General features: G+C 36.2%; 1 protein-coding gene across 6 annotated transcripts in view; it reads left to right on the forward strand.

Moving 5' to 3' along the window:
- Positions 1 to 24,429, forward strand: part of PJA2 (praja ring finger ubiquitin ligase 2) — a 119,765-nt gene that overhangs the window by 67,503 nt on the left and 27,833 nt on the right. For 5 of the 6 annotated variants that reach the window (XM_043968988.1, XM_043968964.1, XM_043968972.1 and 2 more), the window contains one exon: positions 24,155 to 24,340. The exons of the other annotated variant lie outside the window; for it this stretch is intronic. In XM_043968988.1, coding sequence (XP_043824923.1) covers positions 24,155 to 24,340 — 186 coding nt within the window. The remainder of the gene's footprint in view (positions 1 to 24,154; positions 24,341 to 24,429) is intronic. 6 annotated transcript variants of the gene reach the window in all.

Below are 24,429 nucleotides of genomic sequence, written 5' to 3' on the forward strand. Positions count from 1 at the left end.
TTCTGTCATTTTAGACGATCTGCTAAGTATGAGGTGCCAAAGAAAGTTTATATTTGATCCTGCAAGTAACGGAACCACTAGACTTTGAATAGGGCATTAACATGATTAAATGTTTGACTTTTATTAAAAAAAAAAACATTTTAGGAGCTATGTGTAAATAGTCAGTAGCTGTGTGGATAGATTGGAATGCAGAGACTTTTGAGGCATTAGGAGGTTATTGCTGTTTTAATAGTCTAGGTAACAAATTGTGTAGACCTGAACTAGAGAGGTGATTGTGTAGAGAGGGAAATGTACACAAGATATTATAAGGATAAAAGCAACAATATCTGTTAACCAATAGATATGTAGGATGAATGAAGAGTCAAAGATGACATTGAAATTATGAACCTGAGTGACCAGGATGGTGGTGGTACCCTCGAGTATAGTAGGGTGATTTGGAAGATAATAAATTCTGTTTTGAACATGATTTTGAGATGCTTATGGGACATCTAGTTTGAAATTTCTAATAGCAAAAGAATACACTTCACCAAATTCTTCCTGTGAAAGAAATACTGTTCTGATATTCCCCAAAAGGGAGAGAGAAAGCAGGAAAAGGAAAGTGACTACTGTCACTAATACATATTGGAATGGATATGTGATCTCATCAGTGTTGATATTTGGCCCGTTAAACAATATGTATTATTACCTTTTGATGCCTAACATCCTCTGTTTATGCCCTTCCATAATTTTGCCAAGGTGGTGTGTATGCAATGTGCTAGGTTCATAATTCTTCTTTTTTTTAATATTAAAAGGATACCATTGATGCACATGAGCTGTTCCTTAATTATCCCTTCATGTTACTACAAGACCAAACCATCTTCCTTTTTGATCAGAGATATTTTTTTGGTGTTTAGTCTTTTCTCTTGTTCTCATAGTTCCTAGTTTGTTATTTGTTATAATGCACACATCAGGATAAAATAAAGATACTCATAGTCTCACTGTCATTTGACATAATTCTATAAATACTGCCTGTAACAGTAAGATAACAAAATAAGTTAAGGCAATAAGCAAAGGTAAAAAGGAGCAAATTATCTATACTTTCAGATGAGAGGATGGCTTACTTAGAGAACTGTGGCAAATCAAAAAATAATTGAGATAACATTAGAATAAAGTAGTAATATGGTATGTAAATCCACAAAAGTTGTCATTGTTTCTGTATTAGTAACAAAGTTCTGATTAACAAAATGCAGGAGAAATGTATGAAAATAGAAATTTCATTTAGATTAATAAAATATATATTTGGGGTCAACCTCTTAAGGTACACATATAATATATAAATTCCACTATAAAATAGTAAAAGAATAGGAACAATTAGATTTCAAGAGAAATGTAAACTATCCACAACCATCTTTTAAAAAATTTCAGAATCACACTGTTACATGTCTTTTCTTAACTGACTTAGGAAATTAAACTTTTTGCAGCATTTAGTTTTGGGGAAATAGCTGTTGTATCCAAAGGAAATATATCAATTCAAACTTTAATAAACCAAAATATTTATAGTAGCACATTTTATGATGGCAAAGAATTATAAACAAAGTAGATGCCTATCAATTCATTACATGAATATAATGAAATATTCATTTTCCATAAGAAATTATTTATGTGATCAATACAAAGAAGCATGGAAACCTCTCTATGAACTGATTCAGACTGAAGAGCCAAGAAACAATATACACAACAACTGTAGCAATGTACATGGAAACAACTACACGTGAAAAATATCAAAGACGAATGTAACAAAAGTACAAAGTTCAAACAAAACACAAATGAAGATATGAGACAATTTCCCCAACCTACTCATTTATGAAGGTGGTAAGTCCACAAATACTACACGTTACTTATGTTTTTGGATACACTTCCTCAGTGTATCAATCAGTTATGCTGATTTTTTTCTCTCTTAAGAAAATGCTATTTGTCATATGGGATAGTTCTCTGACATGAAATAAAACTTTTTTTTTAATTTGAAGAAATAAAGGCAAAAAAGTAATGTCATGGAACCCTAAGAGCAATGAAGCATTTTTAAAAATAGCAATAAGTAAGGATCAAATATTAAAAAATTCTAATAATCAGTAAAAATACAATTAAATAGAGAAACACATAGAGAAGAAAGCACATGGAGTAGAAATATACATGCTTCCCATGCAACCAGTAAAAATGTTTTCAATTAAGTCCTAGGTTTCATAAAAAGTCTTTTTTTTAACCCTCTCATCATTCATACTTTAAAAAGCTCTCCTTTATTACATCTATATATATATATATATATATATATATATATATATATATATATATATATATATATATATATAGGGGATGCATTATCAGAAAAGAAGGTAGGCCAGTCAAGTAGTAAAAGTGAACAGCAGATGGACAGCCTGGGTACTGCATTGGAACCCCCTTAATGTTAGAAGACCTCAAGGAAGGGGATTTAATTTGGGGGGGGGTTAATCTATATTGTTGGAAAGAGTCGCCACATCAACATCACAAATCTACTAAAGCACTAAAGTATAATATACCTTTACTACCTACCCCCAAGTGCAGCTTTTTGTGAGGAAAGGTATTTGTAAACATTAAAGCAGTATAAGACTGAGCCATTATAATTCTGATTTTCACAAACAAAATTAACACCTTTTAAACTAAAATAAACTTGTTACTGTTTAGTATGCATAAAGTAACTCAAGAAAGAGATTAATTAAATATCTATTTAAGTCTTTTTTTTTTCCTTTTTAAAGCAGGAAAACCACATAAGTAAGGAAAATCTCATTCAGTTACAAAGCAAAGTGGCATAGATAAACAAAACTGTTGGAAATAAAGTCTTATACGTGTATGGGTACAAATACCATATGTAGGAAAAATGCAAATATTGTACAGGTAGCATTTCTCCTGCAGTTTCCTAAAGCAGTAAGTATTCCGTTATCTAGTTCATTGTCAATTTTCAGGAAAATAGCCTTCTTTCAGAAAACCCTGCTATGTTTTAAGGAAATGTGCATTTTCTTGAGGCAGAAGACAGAGGAGAAGGAGGAGATGGTGGCTTCAGTGATCTGGAGGCCTTGGCCATCAAGAATAGAGTGTCCTGTGTATGGAGGAGGTATCCAGGAAGTCCCAATTAACCATGTCTTAAACTTAACTACGTCTAAAGTATACAGATTCAAGGTTGGCATTTTGCTAGATAGGGGGTAGTTCAAGGGACATCAAGTCTAAGTATTAAGTACTTGAATGTAACTTATTTTTCTTTTGATGTTTTGAATCTCATGCAAGATATCACAGGGAGACCATACAGATGGAAATATCAGATTATATTAATGTTCAAAAGTGGCAATTAGGAAGATACCAATTAATACCAACTTATACATGCTTACTTTTTTCATATTTATGAGAATGATTTATATGCAGATCAAAAGGATATCCTTGATGAAAATATGAAAGAAATAGGTGAGTTTTTACAAATGTTTTTGTTATCAGATCACATCTAAACATTGTCACAAAATTGACTGAAAGGTACAGAAAAGACAAAATTCTGCTTTGTTTTTGTTGTTTCTTTCAAAATAGCATTTGAGTCAGCGGAGTGGAACGCAGCCTTAAAGGATGCCCTCCAACAATGAGTCATACACATATTAAAATCTTTTAAGATTCCTTGGTGACACAACCATAAAGATTAAGCAAAGTAACAATGTCAAGTGAGGCATAAAACAGGGAGCTGAATGTTTGTACCAAGGTTGAGATGGAAGAGGAATTCATTTACGTAGGGAGGTATTCCAGATGCTCCTCTTTGCAACCAGCACTGTGTTCATTGCATCAAGTTTCCAAACATTATTTTGCCGCCTCAGTGATAGTCATCATTATTCAAAAGAAGTCAGTATGACCATCTCTGTAGAGCAAAGGAAATTAAGGAAAAGTTCCTAATGTCAATAAGTAGAGTGGCTACACCTTTGAGTTACGAAATTGTTCTGTATGTCCTTGCAGAGGAATGTTGACCTGGACCTAGAATTGAATAGGAATTTTTGTTTGTTTCTGTCTTTATAGTCTTACTGTCCAGTGCATATCGCCAATGTTTTGGTAACTTAAAATCTTAGAGACTTGCTTGGAGCACTTAGAGGTAAAGTGATTTTACTATGCTTAGATAAGTAATGTGTGTCAGAGACAGGAGTTAAACCCAGTTCTTTGTGACTCCAAAGCTTCCTCTCATTCTGTTCTATCATTTTGTCTCTTTGAATGCCTTGAACATAGTAGGTACTTAAATGAATTTTAATTGCATTTTATCAAATTACTTCCTTGTAAGAAGTGACAGAATGATCATTATCAACCAAATGTATGATCAGAAAATGAGATAGCTCAGTGCTGAAGTGAAAGTAGCAGTTGTTTCTCCCCTCCCCCCCAGGTTTCCATATTTGAAACCTGTGAAAGATAAAAGACAACCCTTCTAAACATTAGGTCAGAGAAAACTTTGTGAGAGAACATGGACAAGAGTCACACCAAATGAGAAAGCATGGTTGATTAGCAGTCTGTACTAGTGGAGAGAGACACTGCTGAGATCAGTGATACATTGATGTATGCTCATAGAGTTAGAACTAGGTCCCTTTTAGTCCTATCTTTTCATTTTACAGCTAAGGAAACAGGGCTGGAGAAGTTAGAAACTCGGTCAAGGTCACACATGGAAGCAAAGCCAGAATTCACTCCTAGTTCTTCTGACTCTAAATAGAATTTTCTTTGTACTGTTCTACCACTGCATTTACTTCAAGATTTCATACTTATTGTGTAGATAAAACAGGCATATAATTAGTGTTTTGATCTAAATCTGCACTTTATCACAATTATAGGTTTGAGGGGTTTTTGCCTCAAATCTGTGAATTTTTCTGTGCAGGAAATTCACTGGTTAGGAAACTCCCTCTGCCAATGATATTGGCAACTGCTTTGCAACCTTATAGTCAGAGGCACATAACCATTGTATGCCAAAGCAGGCTTTGAATCCAGGTTTTAAGTAAAGGCTAGTTCTTTATCGACTATACTGCACTACCACAAATTATGTGAATAGATTAAAGTAATTTTCAGTCTGCCTTGTGTCTTTGCTCTGGGGCCAAGGATCTTATTGAGTTTTTATTGTATTGTCTGTTAGAGTGGAGCAACCATCTCTGTTTCATCAAAGAAGCTTGTCTATTTACCTAAAGCCTTAAGAAAAAAACATTCATTGGAATTATCCACAAGCCATTCATTTAAGCAAGCAAGCATTTTTCATTTCTATACTGTTTCTGGAACTGTGCCAGGAGATAATGATAAAAAACCAAACAATCCCTATACTCAAGGACTTTAAGTGTAATAGTTGTCACCCATCAGTCCATAAGATTCAGTTGATTGTGATTGACTAATTGGGGAACCTTGTAATAGAGTTATCAGATTTAAGTGTATAAAAAGTGCTTTCAATTCTATAGATTACTATAGATATATACTGTTACTCAATTATAATTAACATTAATAGTTATTTAAATAATATAGGATTGACCCCATTAAAGTTTATATATAAATATATAAATCTGCAAAGATTTTTATAACATTTACCCCCATCAATGACAGAGTTGCCACCAAATTTATATTCTAACTCTTAGTCTTTAGTGAACTTCATGAAGAAATATAATTACAGTTTTAAAAAAAACCACAGATGAGAGTAACAGCTGAACTTTATCAAATATGTATACATAGAGTAAATCTTTGCTGGAGGCAACAAAAATTTAAGGCATGCAATCAATAATGGTGTTTTAAGATAGTGAACACTTGCAAAAATCAAGGACTTAATTGTTTTCCAAAAAGACAACTAAGAATTTGCATGCCTGTATATACTTTCTCATTTCTGCCAGATTTTGAGAATAATGTTTGAGGCATGTTTGATAATTCTGGTTTTTTTTAAATGAATATTTTTACAAATGATATTCTACTGTAGACCAGTGGTGTCAAACTCAAATAGAAATGGGGGCTACTAAGCTGCACATGAGGATTCTTTTTTTTTTTTTTTTAATGAGGCAATTGGGGTTAAGTGACTTGCCCAGGGTCACACAGCTAGTAAGTGTCAAGTGTCTGAGGCTGGATTTGAACTCAGGTACTCCTGACTCCAGGGCCAGTGCTCTATCCACTGCACCACCTGGCTGCCCCTGCACATGAGGATTCTTGCAGGCTGCATATTGACTTAGTTTTTAAGATATAATATTATCTATGTTTTATTGTATTTTTATTTATTTTGTTAAATATTTCCCAATTACTTTTTTTTTTGAGGGGCAGTGGGGGTTAAGTGACTTGCCCAAGGTCACACAGCTAGTAAGTGTCAAGTGTCTGAGGCCGGATTTGAACTCAGGAACTCCTGAATCCAGAGCCGGTGCTTTATCCACTGCGCCACCTAGCTGCCCCCCCGATTACATTTTAATCTAATTTGGGACCATGTACTCAGGAGTGTTGTGGACCATATGTGGTCCACAAGCTGCATTTTTGACACTTTTGATGTAGACTGCATTTTTATTATCACATAATTGACCAAAAGATGTTAGAGGATACATGAATATACTGTATTTTTATTGTTTACTATAAAAAAGCATTTGATCTTTTAGAACAAAATGCTGCTTTAAGTGGTCTTAAGAGACTTTTGTAATAGTCTAAATGAAAAATGATAAAAGCAGAGCCAAAATGGCAGAGTGGTAGGAAATAACAGATTTCTAACATATTTAGAAAATATACTAGACCAAATACTGGTAGAGAGTTCAGAGAAATCAGAAAAGGCCACACTGAGTCATTTGTCCATTCCAACTTGACATAGGGAGACAGAAAGAGATCTGTAGACATTAGGGACATGATCAGTCCAGAAATACCTTACACAAAGAACACTCTAGTACTTAGAGAGAGACTGTGCACCAGGGCAAAAAGTGGTACCAGACCAATACCAGAATACGCCCAGACCCATACAGGGACACCATAGTAGGGACAGGTGCCATCTACTAGCTTTGTCACTTACTAGCAATTTCTGGGTTAGTGATCCAGAATAGACTAAGAAGAGGACCCACCCAGAAAGAATGTGTTTCTAGGTAAGGAAGTCCTGGGCATCGTACTAAGAAAGGAAGTCCTGAAGCGAGCAGCAGCAGCAGCAGTGTGGCTTATATCCTCAGACCCAGGCACAGAGCGAGGTCTCATTTCTAGAATCTAACCAACCTGCAAAAGGAATAACCAGGACTGGAATTCCAGACCAAAGGGGAGCCTGCAGTTCTGCTGCTCTGATATCACAGAGTTGATAGAGGCTTAGTCCAGCAGCAGTCTATTTTTACTCAGATGCAAATTTGGGTCATGGACTTTCATGGGATGGGAAGTGAGCAATCAGCCTTCTCCCTGGATGTGACCATTTTAGGAGCATTAAATGCTTTAAGTTTCCTTACTTGTCCCTGATATCCTGGAATTAGAACACTTGGCAGAAGAAAGCAGCAAGATTACAAGTCTAGACCTTCCCCCAAAAAATATAGCAGAGCCCATCCCTAACATGAAATCTGAAGCCAGGAAGTAGGCAAGAAGAATGAGCAAACAGAAAAAGAATCCCTCTGTAAAGAGCTATTATAGTGGCAGGAAAGGCCAAGACACTAACCTGACTTCAAAACATATACAATCAAAACCTTAAAGAAAAATGCATCTTTGACAAAAATTTACCTAGAATTCCTAGAGAAAATGAAGGGTAGGGGGTTTGGGGGCTTTTTTGGGTATGTGTGTGTGTTTTAAGTTTTTAAATGTTTTTATGAATAAAATGAGAGTGCTTAAGGGGGAAATTGGAAAAAGAATTGAGAACTCTAGAAAGAAGAATTGGACAAGGAATTTATAACTTGGAACAGGGAGTATAAATTTTTACCCAAACAACAAACTCCCTGAAAATTAGAATGGGCCAAATAGAATCCAGTTACTCCATGAGGCTACAAAAAATATTCAAATGAAGTCAAAGGGCTTAAAAAGTATTATTTTTGAGGCAATTGGGGCTAAGTGACTTGCCCTGGGTCACACAGCTAGTAAGTGTCAAGTGTCTGAGGCCAGATTTTAACTCAGGTCCTCCTGAATCCAGGGCCAGTGCATCCAGGGCCAGTGCTCTATCCAGGACCAGTGAAAAAAGTATTTTTTAAAAGATATTTCATAGAAAAAACAACTGACCTGGTTGGGGGCGGGGCAGGGCGAGAAGATAAAGGAGAAAAAAAATTAAGAATCCTTGAACTACCTGAATGCTGTGGCCAAAAAAGCCCCTAAAATCATATTTTGAGAAATATTAAAATTACCCAGATCTCAGAATCAGAAGACAAAGTAGAAATAGAATCTCAAAATCACCTGTTGAAAGAAACTCTCCCCCAATACCCCCAAGAACATGATAGTCAAAATCCAGAGTTTCTAGGTCAAAGAAAAAATAATGTGCAAGCAGCAGAAAGAATTATTCAAGTACTAAGGAACTATAGTCAAGATCATACACAATTTAGCAACCACTGCTATAAAGAAGCTGAGAACTTGTGATACAATATTCATAAAAGCAAAGGATATTGCCTTACAATCATGAATTACCCAGCAAAACTGAGCATAATGTTATAAGGGAGGAAATGGCTCTTAAATGAAATACAGGACTTCCAAGTATCACTTACAAAAAGACCAGAGCTACATAGAAACGTTGAAGTTCAAACACAGCAATGAAAAGAAACATAACTGAATGAACCATGATAAAGGTCTAAACAAAGATAAACTGTGCACATTCAATTTTGGGGACATGATGCATATGTCCCCCTTCTGAGCTCTTTTATCATCATAGGTCATGGATGGAATCCAACTAGACAAGACCTGAGAGTGGTTCTGTTAGGTCTTGATGATCTTAAGAAGACTGGAAACAGAAGGGAAGAGGAATACACTGGGCTGGGGGAAGGGGAGGCAAAGGAAAGTTAGGGAAAATTATCTCCTCATTAGAGTGCCCAAGTATATCTTTATAAATAGAGAGGGGAAAGAAGGGAGCAGCTGACCCTTTTAACTCACTCTCATCTGAACTGATTAGAAGAAAGCAGAATATATATACAGTTGTGTACACAAATTTATTTCATCCAACAGGGAAACAAACAAAAGGAGGGTGAATTAGAAGAGTGGATTAAGAGAGGGATTAATACTAAGCAAAACACATTCTAAGGGTATACAAAAATATTTTTTAGCCCTTTTTGAGGTAGCAAAGAATGGGAATCTGAAGGGGATACCCATAAATTGAGCAATAGAAGAGCAAGTTATGGTATATAAATGTGATGGAATATTCTTGTGATAAATTCTTAGTGTAATGACCAACCTCAGTTCCAGAAGACTAATGATTAAACATGCTTTCCTATTTCTTGAGGGAGTGAAGAATTCAGAATACAGAATGTGACAAATATTTTTTGCCAATGTAGAAATTTATTTTGTTTGACTGTAATGTTTTATTTTTCTTATATTCTTAGTTGGGAGAGAGGAAATTTTGGAAAGGGGGTGTGTGAGAAGACAAATTTTGGCTGGTTAAAACAACTAATTTTTTAATTTAAAAAAAATTTTTTTTGTGGGGCAATGGGGATTAAGTGACTTGCCCAGGGTCACGCAGCTAGTAAGTGTCAAATGTCTGAGGCCAGATTTGAACTCAGGAACTCCTGAATCCAGGGCCAGTGCTTTATCCACTGCATTACCTAGCTGCCCCCAAAATAACTAATGTTTTTTAAAAGTTATGAAGGCCTGAATTAAAATGGTGGCTTTGTGAATAGAGAGAAGTAGATGGATTCAAGGGTTTGTATGGAGGTAACAAACAATAAAATTTGGCAACTACATTTTGGGTTGGATAAGAATGAGGCATCAGGTATAACAGTGAGTTAATTAACCTGGGGGACAGAAAGAATGGTGGTGCCTTAGTAATAAGGTAGGTCAGAAGAAGGATAGAGTGGGGAGGGGAGAGGAAATGATGAGTTCTCTTTTGGAGATATTACATATAAGTTGCCTGTGGTTCCAAATTTCCAATAGAAAGTTGATAATGTTGAATTGGACCTCAAGACAGAGACTAAGGCTTCATATAGGCAATAAGAAAAGCAAAGTTTGAATTAGACCAAACACTGACCAAAAAAAATCTAACAAGAAACTAAAGTGACATCTTTCTCACTCAGAACTTCACAAAAATTTAGCCCATGGGTGATAAGAAAGGGAGTCCTTCAAACAAAGCCAGTCTCAGCATGATCAGAGATGACCAGAGACATGTATAGCCTGCAAGTTTCTGTGTCCAGAGGTAGTACCAGAAGAGAGCTCTCCTGTGAAAACCCTTGGGAATTGGTGGTGGGCAGCAGGCAGCAACATACACTGTTACAGCACTCAGACCAGGACAACAGCCTACATCTAAGGCACTGTGAAGTCCCTTATACCTTGTCCTGAACTGCCAGAGAGAGTCCCAAACATAGAGGGCTCTGGACTTCAAAGAATCAGGGTACTTTAGAAGCCATTCGAGAACCCAGCAAATCCCTGTGAGAAGAAATGAGTCAATGACCATATCCATAATTGCAGCAGTGGCATAGCCTGACCCTGGTTTAAAAACAAAAACAAAACTCTATTTTATGAACTAAGTTGGATAGATAATTAAATCAGAGTAACCAGCGCCAAAAGATATTGTAAATTAACACTATGGTGACTTCAAGCAGAGATTCAAAGGAAAAAAAATAACTTTTCACAAAGACTACCTAGAAAAAAATGAACCAGTGGCTAAAAATTAAACAAAAACTCTCATGGAAAGAATTGGAAGGAAAATAAGTAGCTTATAAGAGAAATTGGCAAGCCTCCCCCCCCCCCCGCCCAAATGGAATCCCTAAAATCTAGAACAGCCCAAACAAATCAAGGACTCCATGAGACAGCAAGAAATATTAGAACAAAATCAAAAGATTGGAATATAATAGGAGAAAATGTTAAGATATCTGTTATCAACAACTGACATGGAAACACAGATCAAGAAGACATAAGAATTATTCCAATTCCCTGAAAGCTCTGCTGGGGAGGAAAAATTGGAAACTTTATTTCAAGAAATTGTGAATGAAAAGTGGCCAGAACAATTAGAACCAGAAAGCAAAGAGAGGATAGAAAGAATCTATTGATCATTTCCTGAAAGGAACTTGAAAAAGAAAATCCAAAAAGTGTCCTAGCAAAAAAACAAATCTCATATCAAAACCAGATGTAATATCAAAATTCTATAAGCACCCAGAAAGAAACAGTCAAGGTATCAAGGAACTATAGTCAGGATCACACAAGACTTGGCAGCTTCTAGTAAAAACAAGTGGAGATCATGGGACACAGTATTACAAAGACAAAAGAGAGAGAGAAATGTTTAGAACCAAGGATGACTTATCCTGCAAAGCTGAGTATAATCCTAAGGGGGGGGGGTAGATTTTTAATGAAATAGAAGACTTTCAAGCATTCTTGATAGAAAGAACTGAGCTAAAAAGGGACTTTGAAATATAAACACAGAAATGCAGAAAAACCTAAAAAGGTGAATTTATTTGAGCCATTGGAAAGAGCCGTCTTCACTACTAACATTCAAATAGGGGAGAAGAAAAAGCATCCCTTCAAAACTTTCACCTTTTCATATCACATTGAGGGAGACAAATAAGAAAAATAGGTCCTAGGCATGGATTGGTTCTTTTTTGAGGTTCTTTATAAAGGGAAAAGAAGGAATACACTAGAGTAGAAGGAAGAAAGAAGGGGGCAGAACTTGCTATTTCCTCATAAAAATAGTGCCTGAGCAGAATGTATAAACATGGATGGTAATGAGAGTGGACCGCAGATGAACCTCATTCTCCTCTGAACAGGAAGGTTGAACTCACAATTTGTTGTACAAATATCTCAGCCTGGACAGTGAAACAAGTGAGGATGATGGAGGGAAAGGTGTGAATAGCCACAAGCAAATCAGACACACAAGGTTCTGTGTGTCCCCCACCCCCACCCCCATCTCCCCTTCTTAATGGTAGGAGACACTTAACCAGGAGGGTAGTTAAAAGTTTTGCCTCGGGGGCAGCTAGGTGGCAGTGGATAGAGCACTGGCCCTGGAGTCAGGAGGACCTGAGTTCAAATCCGGCCTCAGACATTTGACACTTACTAGCTGTGTGACCCTGGACAAGTCACTTAACCCCAATTGCCTCACCAAAAAAAAAAAAAGTTTTGCCTCACCCCCAGAAAAAAAGGCCATTGAAACTTTTTTAAAATGTACATAAGAGAACAGAAGTAGTTCAGAAAAAGTAGAGGATTGTGGCCTTATCAGGGCATTTTATTTTGAATTTTGTAGTTTAATAGAAATCACTATGCATCCCTCTATATTTTTTGCCATTCTTAAAATATTTTTAATGTATGAAGGATAAAAACATGAATGAACTTACAATCTTGTACCGAAAGGTGTCATGAATTACTTACACAAAACACATAATAAAATAAGCCTATTTTCCAGAAGAGCATTTCTTTTCTTAAAAAATGGGTATTCTTTTGCTACATTTCTCAAGCTTACTCTTAGCCAGCATATTACTAAAGCCATTTCTATAAGATTTATGTGGCTCTTAAGGTTTATGCTGTGTACAACTAATTTTCTATGGCCATAACTCTATTGAGTCTTCTTTTTAATTCCTCAGATGACCAGTCAGAACTGCATACAGAGCATTAGAATGGCTATAATAACCTACTGCAAACTACTGGGGTCACAGAAATTCACAGAACTCAAAAAGCTATCTAGTCCAAACCATATCTCTACCACTTACCCACCATAAAGTCATCCAACTTAAGCTTGAATTAGAACAATGAAATGGATAGCCTCAGTAGGCTGCTGTTTTCCTTCATTGGAAATCTTCAAGATTTCCCTGTGCAAGTTTCACCTCTTGCTAGTTCTTCCTTCTGGGACAAGCAGAATAAATGTAAATCATCTATATGACAACCTTTCGTATCTTTAGAGAGCGTTGATATTCCCATTGAGTCTTCTACACGGTAAACACTCTCATTTCCTTCAGTCAGTGCTCTAATGGCATGAAGTCCCTTCACTTGTTTTGCCTGCTCTCCTCCAAACATATAAACTTACCAGTATCCTTCTTAAAATGAGGCTATGGTATTCTTTTTTTTTTTTTTAATGAGGCAATTGGGGTTAAGTGACTTGCCATGGGTCACACAGCTAGTAAGTGTTAAGTGTCTGAGGCCGGATTTGAACTCAGGTACTCCTGACTCCAGGGCCGGTGCTCTATCCACTGCGCCACCTAGCTGCCCAGCTATGGTATTCTTGATGAAGTATGACCAGGATAAGATATAGCAGGGCTATCACATACTTATTCTTGGAAGCTATCCTATTTATGCATGCTAAGATCATAAGGTCATATTTGCTTTTTTTTTTTTTTTCCATATCAGCTTCCACTAAATCTCCAGATCTTTTTCAGATCAACTGATGTTGCCATGTTTCTCCTATCTTGTACTTATAAAGTTGTTTGGGGGTTTTGTTGTTGTTTGTTTTGCACCCAAGCATACATTTATCTCTGTTAAATTTCATCTTAGGGGCAGCTCGGTGGCACAGTGGATAGAGCACCGGCCCTGGATTCAGGAGGACCTGAGTTCAAATCCGGCCTCAGACACTTAACACTTACTAGCTGTGTGACCCTGGGCAAGTCACTTAACCCCAATTGCCTCACCAAAAAAAAAAAAAAAAAATTTCATCTTAACTTGATTCAACCGAGTGTTCTAGCCCATCAAGATCTTTTTGGATCCTGACTGTCAACACAGTAGCTGTTCTTCCCAGCTTTGTGCCATTTATAGATTTGATAAGCATGGCATCTATGCTTTTATCCACACTTTATTTTTTAAATGTTAAAAAAAAATTTTTTTTTTAAAAAGAACACGCATAGATCCCTGGGGAACTCTACTGCAGACCTCTTTCTAAATCATCTTTAAACTGTTCATGACTAGGTCTGAATATTCAATCTGTTCTAAGACTGCTTAATTATGATATTGTTTAGCTGATGTTTCCATATTTTCCACATGAATAACATAAGAAATTTTTCCAAATACTTTGCAAATAATCTAGAAGACTATGGCTATGATATTTCCCTGATCTAACATTCTATTATCATTGCCAAAAAATGAAATGAGGATAGTGTAGAAGGAACACCGGTACTTGATGAAGTTCTGATGATAAGCTCTTGAATTTTTGCTATAAAACATAGTTAAGCTTACTAGGTAGCCTATATTTTCAAGATTCTGTTTCCTTTTTTTAAAAGTCAGGATAATATTTGCCCTCCAGTCCTATGCTATCTCTCCATTCTACATTTTCAAAAAAACACTCCAGATTCACATGCACCATTTCTTTCAATACCTGGTAATTCATCTAGGTGCTCCCTATATCTCCCCTTACTTATCTTGGTTGTCAACTCGCTATTAACATTTTTTTTTGTCATTTCTAGCATGTGTATCAGTCTCTTTTGCAGGAAAAAAAGGAGAAATAAATTAAGAGTTGAGCACTTCTACCATCACACATCAGTTATTGTGTTTGATTTGACAAATATTTATTAAGCATCTTCCATGTGCCAATCATGTACTAAGCATACATAGTGAAAGGGAGTTAGGTATAAGAACCTGGAAAAGTAACCTGGACCCAGATTATTAAGGACTCCAAATATGAATCTGAAGAGGATTTCCTTTACCCTTGGAGCAATAGGAAATCCCTGTAGGTTCTTAAACAGGGGCATGGGCTGGACAGGCTGTGCTTTAGAAGTGTCAATTTTGCAGCTATGTGGAAAATAGATTGTGGAGAGACTTGAGGCAGGGAGATAAGTTAAGAGAATATGTCAGTATTCTAGGTGAAGAGAAGCCTGAGCCAGGATGGTAACTGTGAATAGAAAGAAGGAGATGGATGCAGAAAATGGGGAAGTAGAAACAAGACTTGGTGCTTAATTGGATTAATTGGTTGAGACTGGAAGGGTGTGTTGAGGGGTGATTGAAGGAGATGAAAATTGAGTAGATTGGTTCAAAGCTTGCAAAATCTACATGACTGGAAAAGTGGTTGACAGAAATAGAGTTAATATTAAGAGTGTTAGGTTTGGGGGAAAAGATACTTAATTCTGTTTTGGACTTATTGAGTTTGAGGTGCCTTCAGGACATCTGATTGGAAATGTCCAGTAGGCAGTTGTTGACTTGTAAAAGGAATTCAAGAGAGAGAAATATTACTAGATGAAAAACTACTTTATTTAGTAACATCTAAATTTTGGACCTATGATTTAATTGGCATAGGGAATTAATTACTCTCTTCTAACAGCAATGAACATAGTCTTTCCTCAGAATGTTGCTTGAAGCAGAGACAGTAAGTGACTTTTAGTGGTCACACAGGATTTAAAGGTTTACTCCAGTGCCCCCAACATAAAGGAACTAGAGATAGAAAATTGTTACATGATAATTTGTAGATTATAGAATGTCCTCTAGAAGATGCTGTTTAGAGCCATTTCCAATTCATATGCATTGTTGTTATTCTGGAAGAAAGCCAATGACATCATGGGTAACATGAATTGGATTTAACTGAAGTCTCTCCCTGAGTCACTGAAATCGAGTGACAGGATTTGAACATTTGGGCATGCCTTCATGGCTGTTCAAACAAATTGTTCTCATCTGTCCATTCTACCAGGGGAAGTCTTCATATGCTTGGAGTAGATATCCCCCTGATTCACCAACAGTTTTAGTCCTGTCAGTTACCCTCAACCTGGTTTAGCCCACCTGCCAAGACAGTTTTACTAGGGTATGGCCACTACACATGTTAAAACTTCTTGGAGCTAGGTAAAGGTGAACAGCAGAGGTGGATGAGCAACCCTGAAAGGGGCTGTGAGGTGCTAGTCCTTCCTGAACATTTTTCTAGAAACCATATTAGTAACACATATTCTATTTAAAACTCTTCAGAGATAATTTTAAAAACCCAAATTTCAGCTTAACCTCAATATGAATTATAATTTTAGCTTGTAAAGTCCAAATTAATCAAGTTTTACTGTATTCCCACTTCTCGTTATTCAAGCCATTCAGAATGTTTTTAGAGATTCAAATGTCCTCTTATAAAATAAACTACTATAGTCCTATGCCCTGTAATAGATTTCTTTTTTAAAAATCAAAGTTGGTTTGTTACTACCTTGTGCATACACAAGATTTCTATAGGAACTTCTTCCCATTTTTTGTCTTCATCCAAGTTGGTTTTTATGCTTTCAGATTTTTATTCTTAAGACCAATTTATACTGCCTTTTGTAGAATTATAGTTCATGAAATTCAAACTGTCTTTTCTATGGAGTTTCTGAAATCTACTCTTCCAAAATCTGTGGTGCAAATCAGACTATTCCTGTCTTTCCTCTATCACAAATTCAAAAATGCATAAATTACTTTGTCCTCACTACCTATACACAAGGTTCTCATCATTTCTACCCCAGCCATCAGTTCTTATCTATTGAGAATCCTACCCAGAATAGACTTTCCCTTTATTGTTTAGTTTGCCTTTTGTAGCATAAAACTATCTTTCAAATAGGATAGAGAAATTACTAGTTCTGCTTTTGGCAGAGAAGGAGTTCCAGCCTATTTTGTCCCTATAATTAAAGTTCTCCAATACCACTATATCATGCTTTTGTGCCAAATATAATTTCTGTCCAGGCATTCCCTTGCTATATTAGTTGGTTGTAATATCATCTACTGATACTGTTTCTTATTCTTTTTCTATTAGGTGCTTAAGCCTCCACATAATATGTTCCCCCAAGTTTAGGGGCATTTAAGCACCCCAGTTTCATTTAACCACTTAATGTCAGATTAACTTTTACAAATGAATAACAGACAAGCATACAAATAGTTTCCCCTAATAACTGAACTCATAATCTTTTCTCTACCACCACAGTCTCTAAGGAGGGCTGTTGCTGAGGTAGAGTAGAAGAATAAGCATGGGAAATTAGTAAATTGAGAAACTAGTAAATTATGTATTCTAGAGAACATAGGGTAAATTGTGTATGTTGAAGTTCCTTAACATGAGGGTAGGAGATGAGGTAGGGAGAATGACCATGAACCAATCACAGAAGAAGGAAAGAAATTGCCGGGGTGTGTGGATTAACAGCTATCAGAGTCTTGATTAGGTGATAAATATGGATTGAATGAATCTCAGAAGGAGAAGTTACTGAGTAATCAAGGTTGAGGGAGAATCTGGAAGGAGCAATGGGGAGCAAGAATTCCTACTCCATGATAGCAGCTATTACTGAAGAGATGTCCTCTTTTTTGTTTGTTTGTTTTGTTTTGGTTTGGTTTGGTTTGGTTTTGGTTTTGGTTTTGTTTTTGTTTTAGAATTTTATTTTCCAAAATATATGTAAAAACAAATTTTAACATCAATTTTTAAAAAAAAATCATTCCAACTTCTCTTTCTCCTCCATTCCCACCCCCCACCCACTAGAACTCAAGCATTTCAAAATCAGTTATACATGAGTAGTCATGGAAAGCATTCCCACATTAGCTAGGTTGTGAGAGAAAACAGTCAAAAACTATATCAGTAAGGATTTAATTGAGGTGTCCTCTTTTAAAGAGGAGGCAACCAGGTCTTCGTGAGTGTTCAAAGATGAAGTAATAAAGGACAAGATGAAAGCAAGTTTGTTAACTATGGAACATGTATTCTGTCAAGCACAATGGAAGGAATGGAAAGGTCTGGAATGGAACATCGAGAGGGTAGGTTTCAAAAGGATGGAAGTAAAAGATCAGGCAGTGGCAAATGGAGAATGGGGTTTGTACACTGGAAACCAGAGGTTCATAAGTCTTCTACGTGTGGGTAGAGTATGACAGAAGGGGAAGAGTATGCTAACCATTGAGAAATTAGTCCAGGTAGCTTCTTAGCAAAGTTGTTTAAGGGAGAGATGTGATTCAATTGTTCAGGACTTTCCTTTGATGTCCTTCTTTATGGAAGGTGAGAATATTGAGTCCTGTGAAATGGAGAGGCCTAGCTCTCAGTAGGCAGAACAAGGTAAAGAGTTTGGCTGTGAGGTAAGAACTGGCAATTTAAGGTGGGTCTAGTCTAGGAATGGCTTCAGAAGCACTAGAGAAAGTCCTGAAGACAGGCTACAATCAGGAGGGCTGAGTCAATATGATTCAGCATTCCGTGGGAAGTCCCAGGTAGATATTAGAACAAAATTAAATGTATAAACCAAGGCAAAGAGGAGATCCAGTTATCCCTACATAAGGATGTCATTAATAGTGTACTTTTAGGGGCAGCTAGATGGCGCAGTGGTTAAAGCACCAGCCCTGGATTCAGGAGTGCCTGAGTTCAAATCCGGCCTCAGACACTTGACACTTACTAGCTGTGTGACCCTGGGCAAGTCACTTAACCCCCATTGCCTAAAAAAAAAAAAAAGAAAAAAAGAAAAAAAAATAGTGTACTTTTAAAAAAACCCAAAGAAACCAATTGGGGTATATGATTAATAATGTCAGTAAAGTGATTGGATTTTTAAAAAAAACACAAAAATCAAAAGAATTTATTTATAGTACTAACAAAAAGAAGGAAATTGTTAGGGGAAGTCTATTGAAAATGATACTAAAAAATGAATAAAGTATTTGGGATTTAATGAAGCTGGAGAAAAATCACCAAACTCCTGACTGGGTCCACTAAATATTATGTTACATAATCTCAATTGGGCTTTCACTTCAGTAAGACAATCCTTTTACACTTCCCTAGAGCAGCTAGATGGCTTATTGGATAGAGCACTGGGCCTGGAGTCAGGAAAATCTCAGTTCAAGTCCAGACTCAGACACTTACTAGCTCTGTCACTCTGGGCAAGTTACTTAACCTCTATTTGCCTTAATCCGTTGGAGAAGGACATGGCAAATCACTATCTTTGCCCAAACAGTATGGTCTACAGGTATATGAAGAGTCAGATACAACTGAACAAATGAACACCAGTTGATTCATTATCTCATCACAATGGCTTTTCCAAACTTTTTCATCCCTTAAACCTCCCAAGCCTCCCCTCCCCCAGCCTCTTAGCTGAGAACCTTAACTCAAATTCCACTGAAAATCCTGAGGCCAGTGGCTAAAAGCCCTCCTTTCTTCCCCTCTCTTCATCTAACATCATTCAGATGCCTTGTGTTCTCCTTTACACCAAGACAAACTCCTTATACATGTACAAGTAACACCCCATTCGATACCTTCTTTTCTAGCAGATTGACCCCGATTTCATTCTTATTCTCACTTATCTTCAATTTCTTCTTGGCTAATTGTTTCCCTATTACCTTACCAATGTGTCCATATCTCCCACATCCTCAAAAAACCCTCACTTGACCCATTCATCCCTGCTCACTATCATCATATCTCTTTTCCCTTTTGTGATTAAACTGGAGATGACTGTCTCTAATTGGTGCCTCTACTTTCTTTACTCTCCTTAACTTTTTACAGTTTGACTTCTGATTCAATGGAAACTGCCTAATAACGATCTATTAACATAATGACCTTTTCCCCATCCGCATCCTTTTTTATCTCTGCAGCATTTGACACAATCACCCTCTTATTTTTGAGGCTCCTTTTTCAACCTAGCCCCACCTACCTTTCCATTTTTCTGACACCTAACCCCCCACATACTCCCCAACTAGTGACAGTAACCTCCTTTTTGTTCCTCAGAAATGATACCCCATCTCCCAATGCTGTATTTTCAGTTGTCTCCACACCTGAAATTCTCTCTCTTGGCTTCCTTTAAGTCCTAGCTTAAAACCTACCCTACAAGAAGCTTTTTCTAATCTCTTATGTTATTGCCTTCCTTTTTTGGATTATCTTCCATTTATCCTGTTTATACATAATTGTTTTCATGCTATCTCTCCATTAGACTATGGGATCCTTGAGAACAGGAACTTTTTAACCTTTCATTATTTTTACCTTTAGTTTTATTTACCACAGGTACTTGGTAAATAGTAGATGCTTAATAAATACTTATTAATTTACCAATTTACCGAGACACAATTAAATATTGACTAGAAAGCACTTTAATAGAAATAAAGGAAAATTTAATCAAGTGGAGAGATAATCACTGTGTATGGGCCATGGTACCATCTAAACTAATTTAGTGCTACACCAAATTACCTAGGAGATACTTTCTAACAAGACACTCCACATGTTTTGATTGTGCACCTGTATCAATAAAAAAAATGAAGGGACATATATCACCAATATATGAAAATGTTTTTATAATGTGTATGCATGTAGTATTATTGAATTAATTTAACCACATCTGCATTATAAAATATAAAAATAGACATTTTAAAAGTATAAGGCTAAAATAAAATATTTTGAAAGTAACTAAATGTATAAAACACTTTTGGCCCTCACTAAAATGTTACTGGTGATATTTTCTAATGAGAGAAATATGATTGAATATTCTTCATGTTTTTAAAAATCTTCATTTAATACTTTGTCATAGTGATTTGAAAGTCTGGTTCCAGGTTCTTTTTTATTACATTCTTGGCTGAAGTGGTTGTAATAACTCAAAAAGAAATGTAAGTACAAATGAAAGAAGTACATCTTTGGCTTCACTTAGTAAGTCATGACATTCATTTTTTTTTCATTTCAATCCAATCCACCAGTTATCCAAAGGTTTTATTGAAATTTGGCTAGTAAATTTGTCTTTGATGTCACTGTTAGTCTGAACACTAATCAAAAAGTGTTGCATTTTTTCATATTTGTATTAAATTACTTTAAAAGCCATTCTTCATTTGGAAGATCTTTTTTAAACTGGAACAATTAACTCTTTTGCCTCATGTAGTTTCATTTATGATTCAATTCATTGTTCAAACAGAGCTACTTGACTTTGCCTTAAACCCAAATCACTCTAGCTCTCACTAATTGGCCAATAGCAGGTCCCTGCCTAATCCTCACTTAGTCATTTTTTGGGTTTTGATGGCTCAGCGTGAGTGTAAATAGCAGTTGTTTCTGTTCTGGCCAGAAACCCTGAAGGTCTTCCCCTCCCAAATTGATTTTTAAAATTTTTTTGAGTAGGCAAACTAAGCCATCTTGTACCTCATTTCTTACCTACCCTTAAATAACTGAATCACTGAATGGGTGTTGCCTCAGACAGAGACCTGGGAAAGATCTTAGCTTAAAGAGTCCAAGATCTCCCCACTGCATTTGAGCCATCTCCAGTTGTCCTAACCTGTGTCTTGCCACTGGACTCTGATGACTGGAGCAGAAAGTGAGGCTGATGATTTTGCACAACCCTCCCTCACTTAAATCTAATTCATTTGCAAATCAGGACATCACCCTCCTGATATCATTGGTCCAGACAAACATCAAATAAATTAAAAAATTATATTTTCATATTTCAGTGTACAGATGAGAGTTTTGATTGGTAATATTTTTTTCAGCAACCCATAGAGGAGAGAATCAATACCCAGGAGAAGAGGGTAGTCTACAGTGTCAAATGCTGCATGATGTTCAAGAAGGATGAGGGAAACAGCTATAGAATTTCATCATTAAGAGGTTAAGAGGTCATTGTTAACTTTGAAGAGAGTACTTTGAGTTAAGGTAGAAGTCAAAGATGATGAAGAGGTTGAGGACCTGGGAGATTGGAAGGAGACTGATGCCCTGTAAAAAATAGACTAGATTTTGGAGGAAAGATAATGTAATGAGATCTGCAGTATTGATCACAACCCATCTATGTCCACTCATCCTGTGCATCTTACTCTGTCCTACTGGAAATTAAAAGACAGGCAGGGCAAGGCTCTTACTAGCCACAGGTCCAGACCACTAAAGCTATCCTTCCTGGTACCTGCCACAGCAACAGTGTGATCTCGGGTGAGGGGAATGGAGTGGAGTGTCATAGGATAGGTATACTGCATGGTAGTTTGGTGGGGGGGGTAGAGTACAGGGGGTTGTTTTTACATATATATCATCTTTTCCCACCTGACTGTTCCCCAGGACTTCATCATCCTCTCCAGAAATTCATCTTCCTACAAGATCACCTGAAACTCATAACTCCTCCTGGGTCCCTAAAGCCCCTCCATCCTATTTAGAGAGGGTAGGGGATGGTCATCGGGAGATCCCCTTCCAGATCTTCCATTTAAGGAAGGGATGGGGCACAAGTGCCCTTCCTCCCTTCTCTCCCTTCCCCTGCCCCTCTTTTCAGCTTTTTTTTTTTTAATGTATTGGATTCCCCATTAGATTGTCAGCTCCATGAGGGCAGGGACTGTCTTTTTCTTTTGTATCCCCAGACAGTGCTTGGCACATAGTAGGTGCTTAATAAATGTGTTGGAGGGGTTTCTGGTCATGGTTATGACATCCCTGAGGTTTATGATTAAAAAGCCTACTTGTACTCATTAATCATAAGAACCAAACTTCTAAATAACTTTTATAGTTATGACAAAACAAATTTATGATAGTATCCAGATATTTTTCCCCATTTTGACTTTGTACATAGAACAAACAGCATTGTTCAGCCCACCCTGATTTTACATGTGTTTTCTCTAATGTTTTTTTCAACTTTCTTAACAATGACTAAGATTTTCAGAATATGTGTAGAATACATAGAGATCAGTTAGCCTATGATGTCAAATTGTTTCAGCGTGTTTGAATAAATTATAGAATCCCAGACATGAAGCTGGAAAGAACCGCAAAGGCTATATATAGCCCAACTCCCTCATTTTACAGATGAGGAAATTGGCCCTTAGAGATTAAATGAATTGCTCAAATTGATATAGACAGTAGCATCAAAGATGAAATGTTGGTCTAGGCTTTATGATGACATCATCAGTGTTCTTTCTCCTTTACCTCACTCTTAAATGTCATATGTTTTACTCTGGCATTTTAATTATACTTTGCAGAAAATCTGGTATGTATACAGAGTGGGCCTCAGGGAGAATGAAAAATGAGAAAATAGGCTATTATTCCAAAATATATTTAAATCTTAGTTGTTATTTATCAGTGTTACAATAGTATTAAAAGTGGTTTGAATTTCAAAGAAATTCAGTAGAAAAATTTATACTTGAAATTGAATTTAAGAAGTCTTGAAGTTTAAAAAATTTTAATCATCCTGGGCTCAGATGAATCTTAGATTACTCATGATAACAGATCAAGTGACTAGCATATATTAAGGAAGTGTTGCCAAGGAGAGGTCCCTGCAGGCCTGCTTCAGTACATGGGTAAAGCTGGTTTATAATCAGAAGATTACTGGCAAGGGCAAGGAGGAAATTGTGAATTATTGAAAATTCCAAATTTAAAATTATTTTTGGTTTATTATTTTATGAAGGCAAAATTATATACATAGGTTTGTTCCCTTGAAGTATAAATAGAATCTTCAACCTAATTACTAAGAAAGTATTGCCAACTAGAGGTTACAGTAGAACTATTTTAGTGCAAGGGTAAAACTCATTTATATTTGGTGGATTAATTATTCTTTTGTAAATAGATGCTACCAAAGTTCTTAAAAACTTCACTTAAGTAGATTAAATATTCCCCAGTGTAGTCTTGTACACATTATTTATGCAAATAAACCTTTTGTGCATAAACATTATGTATAAATATGATAAAAGTAAATGTCAGCTGATCCCTCATGGGCAGAATGTGACATGTTCTGAATTAGTGGACACTGACATGCTGATGCTTCATTATATTTTTAGAATAGTTATTGATACATGCAGTTTTTTATCTAGTATGATCAGAAAGAACATGGATTATATGAAGTAAAGAAAAAAATCTTGAGTAGAATACATAGCTTGTTATATACAAAAGGAACTTTAGAGAATATCTATAGTCTTATCCCATTTTGTAGAAAAGCAGACTGAAATCTAGTTATATGACTTGTGTAGGATCACACAGCTCACAGTTAATGACATCTAGAATCTAGGGTTCTTAGGCCCCAGCCCAGTCATTTCCCCCCTATAGCATTACAGTTATTTATAGTTGTTTATATATAGTCAAGAAAATAAATCTTGTTGTAAAAGATTTTGTAGTGCTGATGCAAGTAATAATAAAATATGAAAAGCACTAGTTCTTTTTAAAACTTAAAATCCATTTGCAGACGATAGAATTTTAATAGAATCAATTTTATAATAAGTTGTAAAATTATATCCTTTTTCCCCCACAAAAAAAATGTAAAAGGGACCAGACTTCCCTGGAAGAGGGAGAAATTCCTTGGTTGCAATACCATGAAGAAATTGAAAGTAGTAGTGATGAGGAAAATGACCCTGTCAGCCATTTTGTACACCCAGGATTTTTCATGCTGGATGGGAACAATAACCTGGAGGATGACTCCAGTATGAGCGAAGACTTAGATGTGGAATGGAGGTATGTATTACAGTATTACGTGGTATAATATGGTTGATTATTCATTGGGTAGGAGGTGCTAATGATATTAAATTATCAAGGTTAACTTC

Source organism: Dromiciops gliroides, chromosome 1 (genome assembly GCF_019393635.1).
Source record: "Dromiciops gliroides isolate mDroGli1 chromosome 1, mDroGli1.pri, whole genome shotgun sequence".
Taxonomy (NCBI): Eukaryota; Metazoa; Chordata; class Mammalia; order Microbiotheria; family Microbiotheriidae; genus Dromiciops; species Dromiciops gliroides.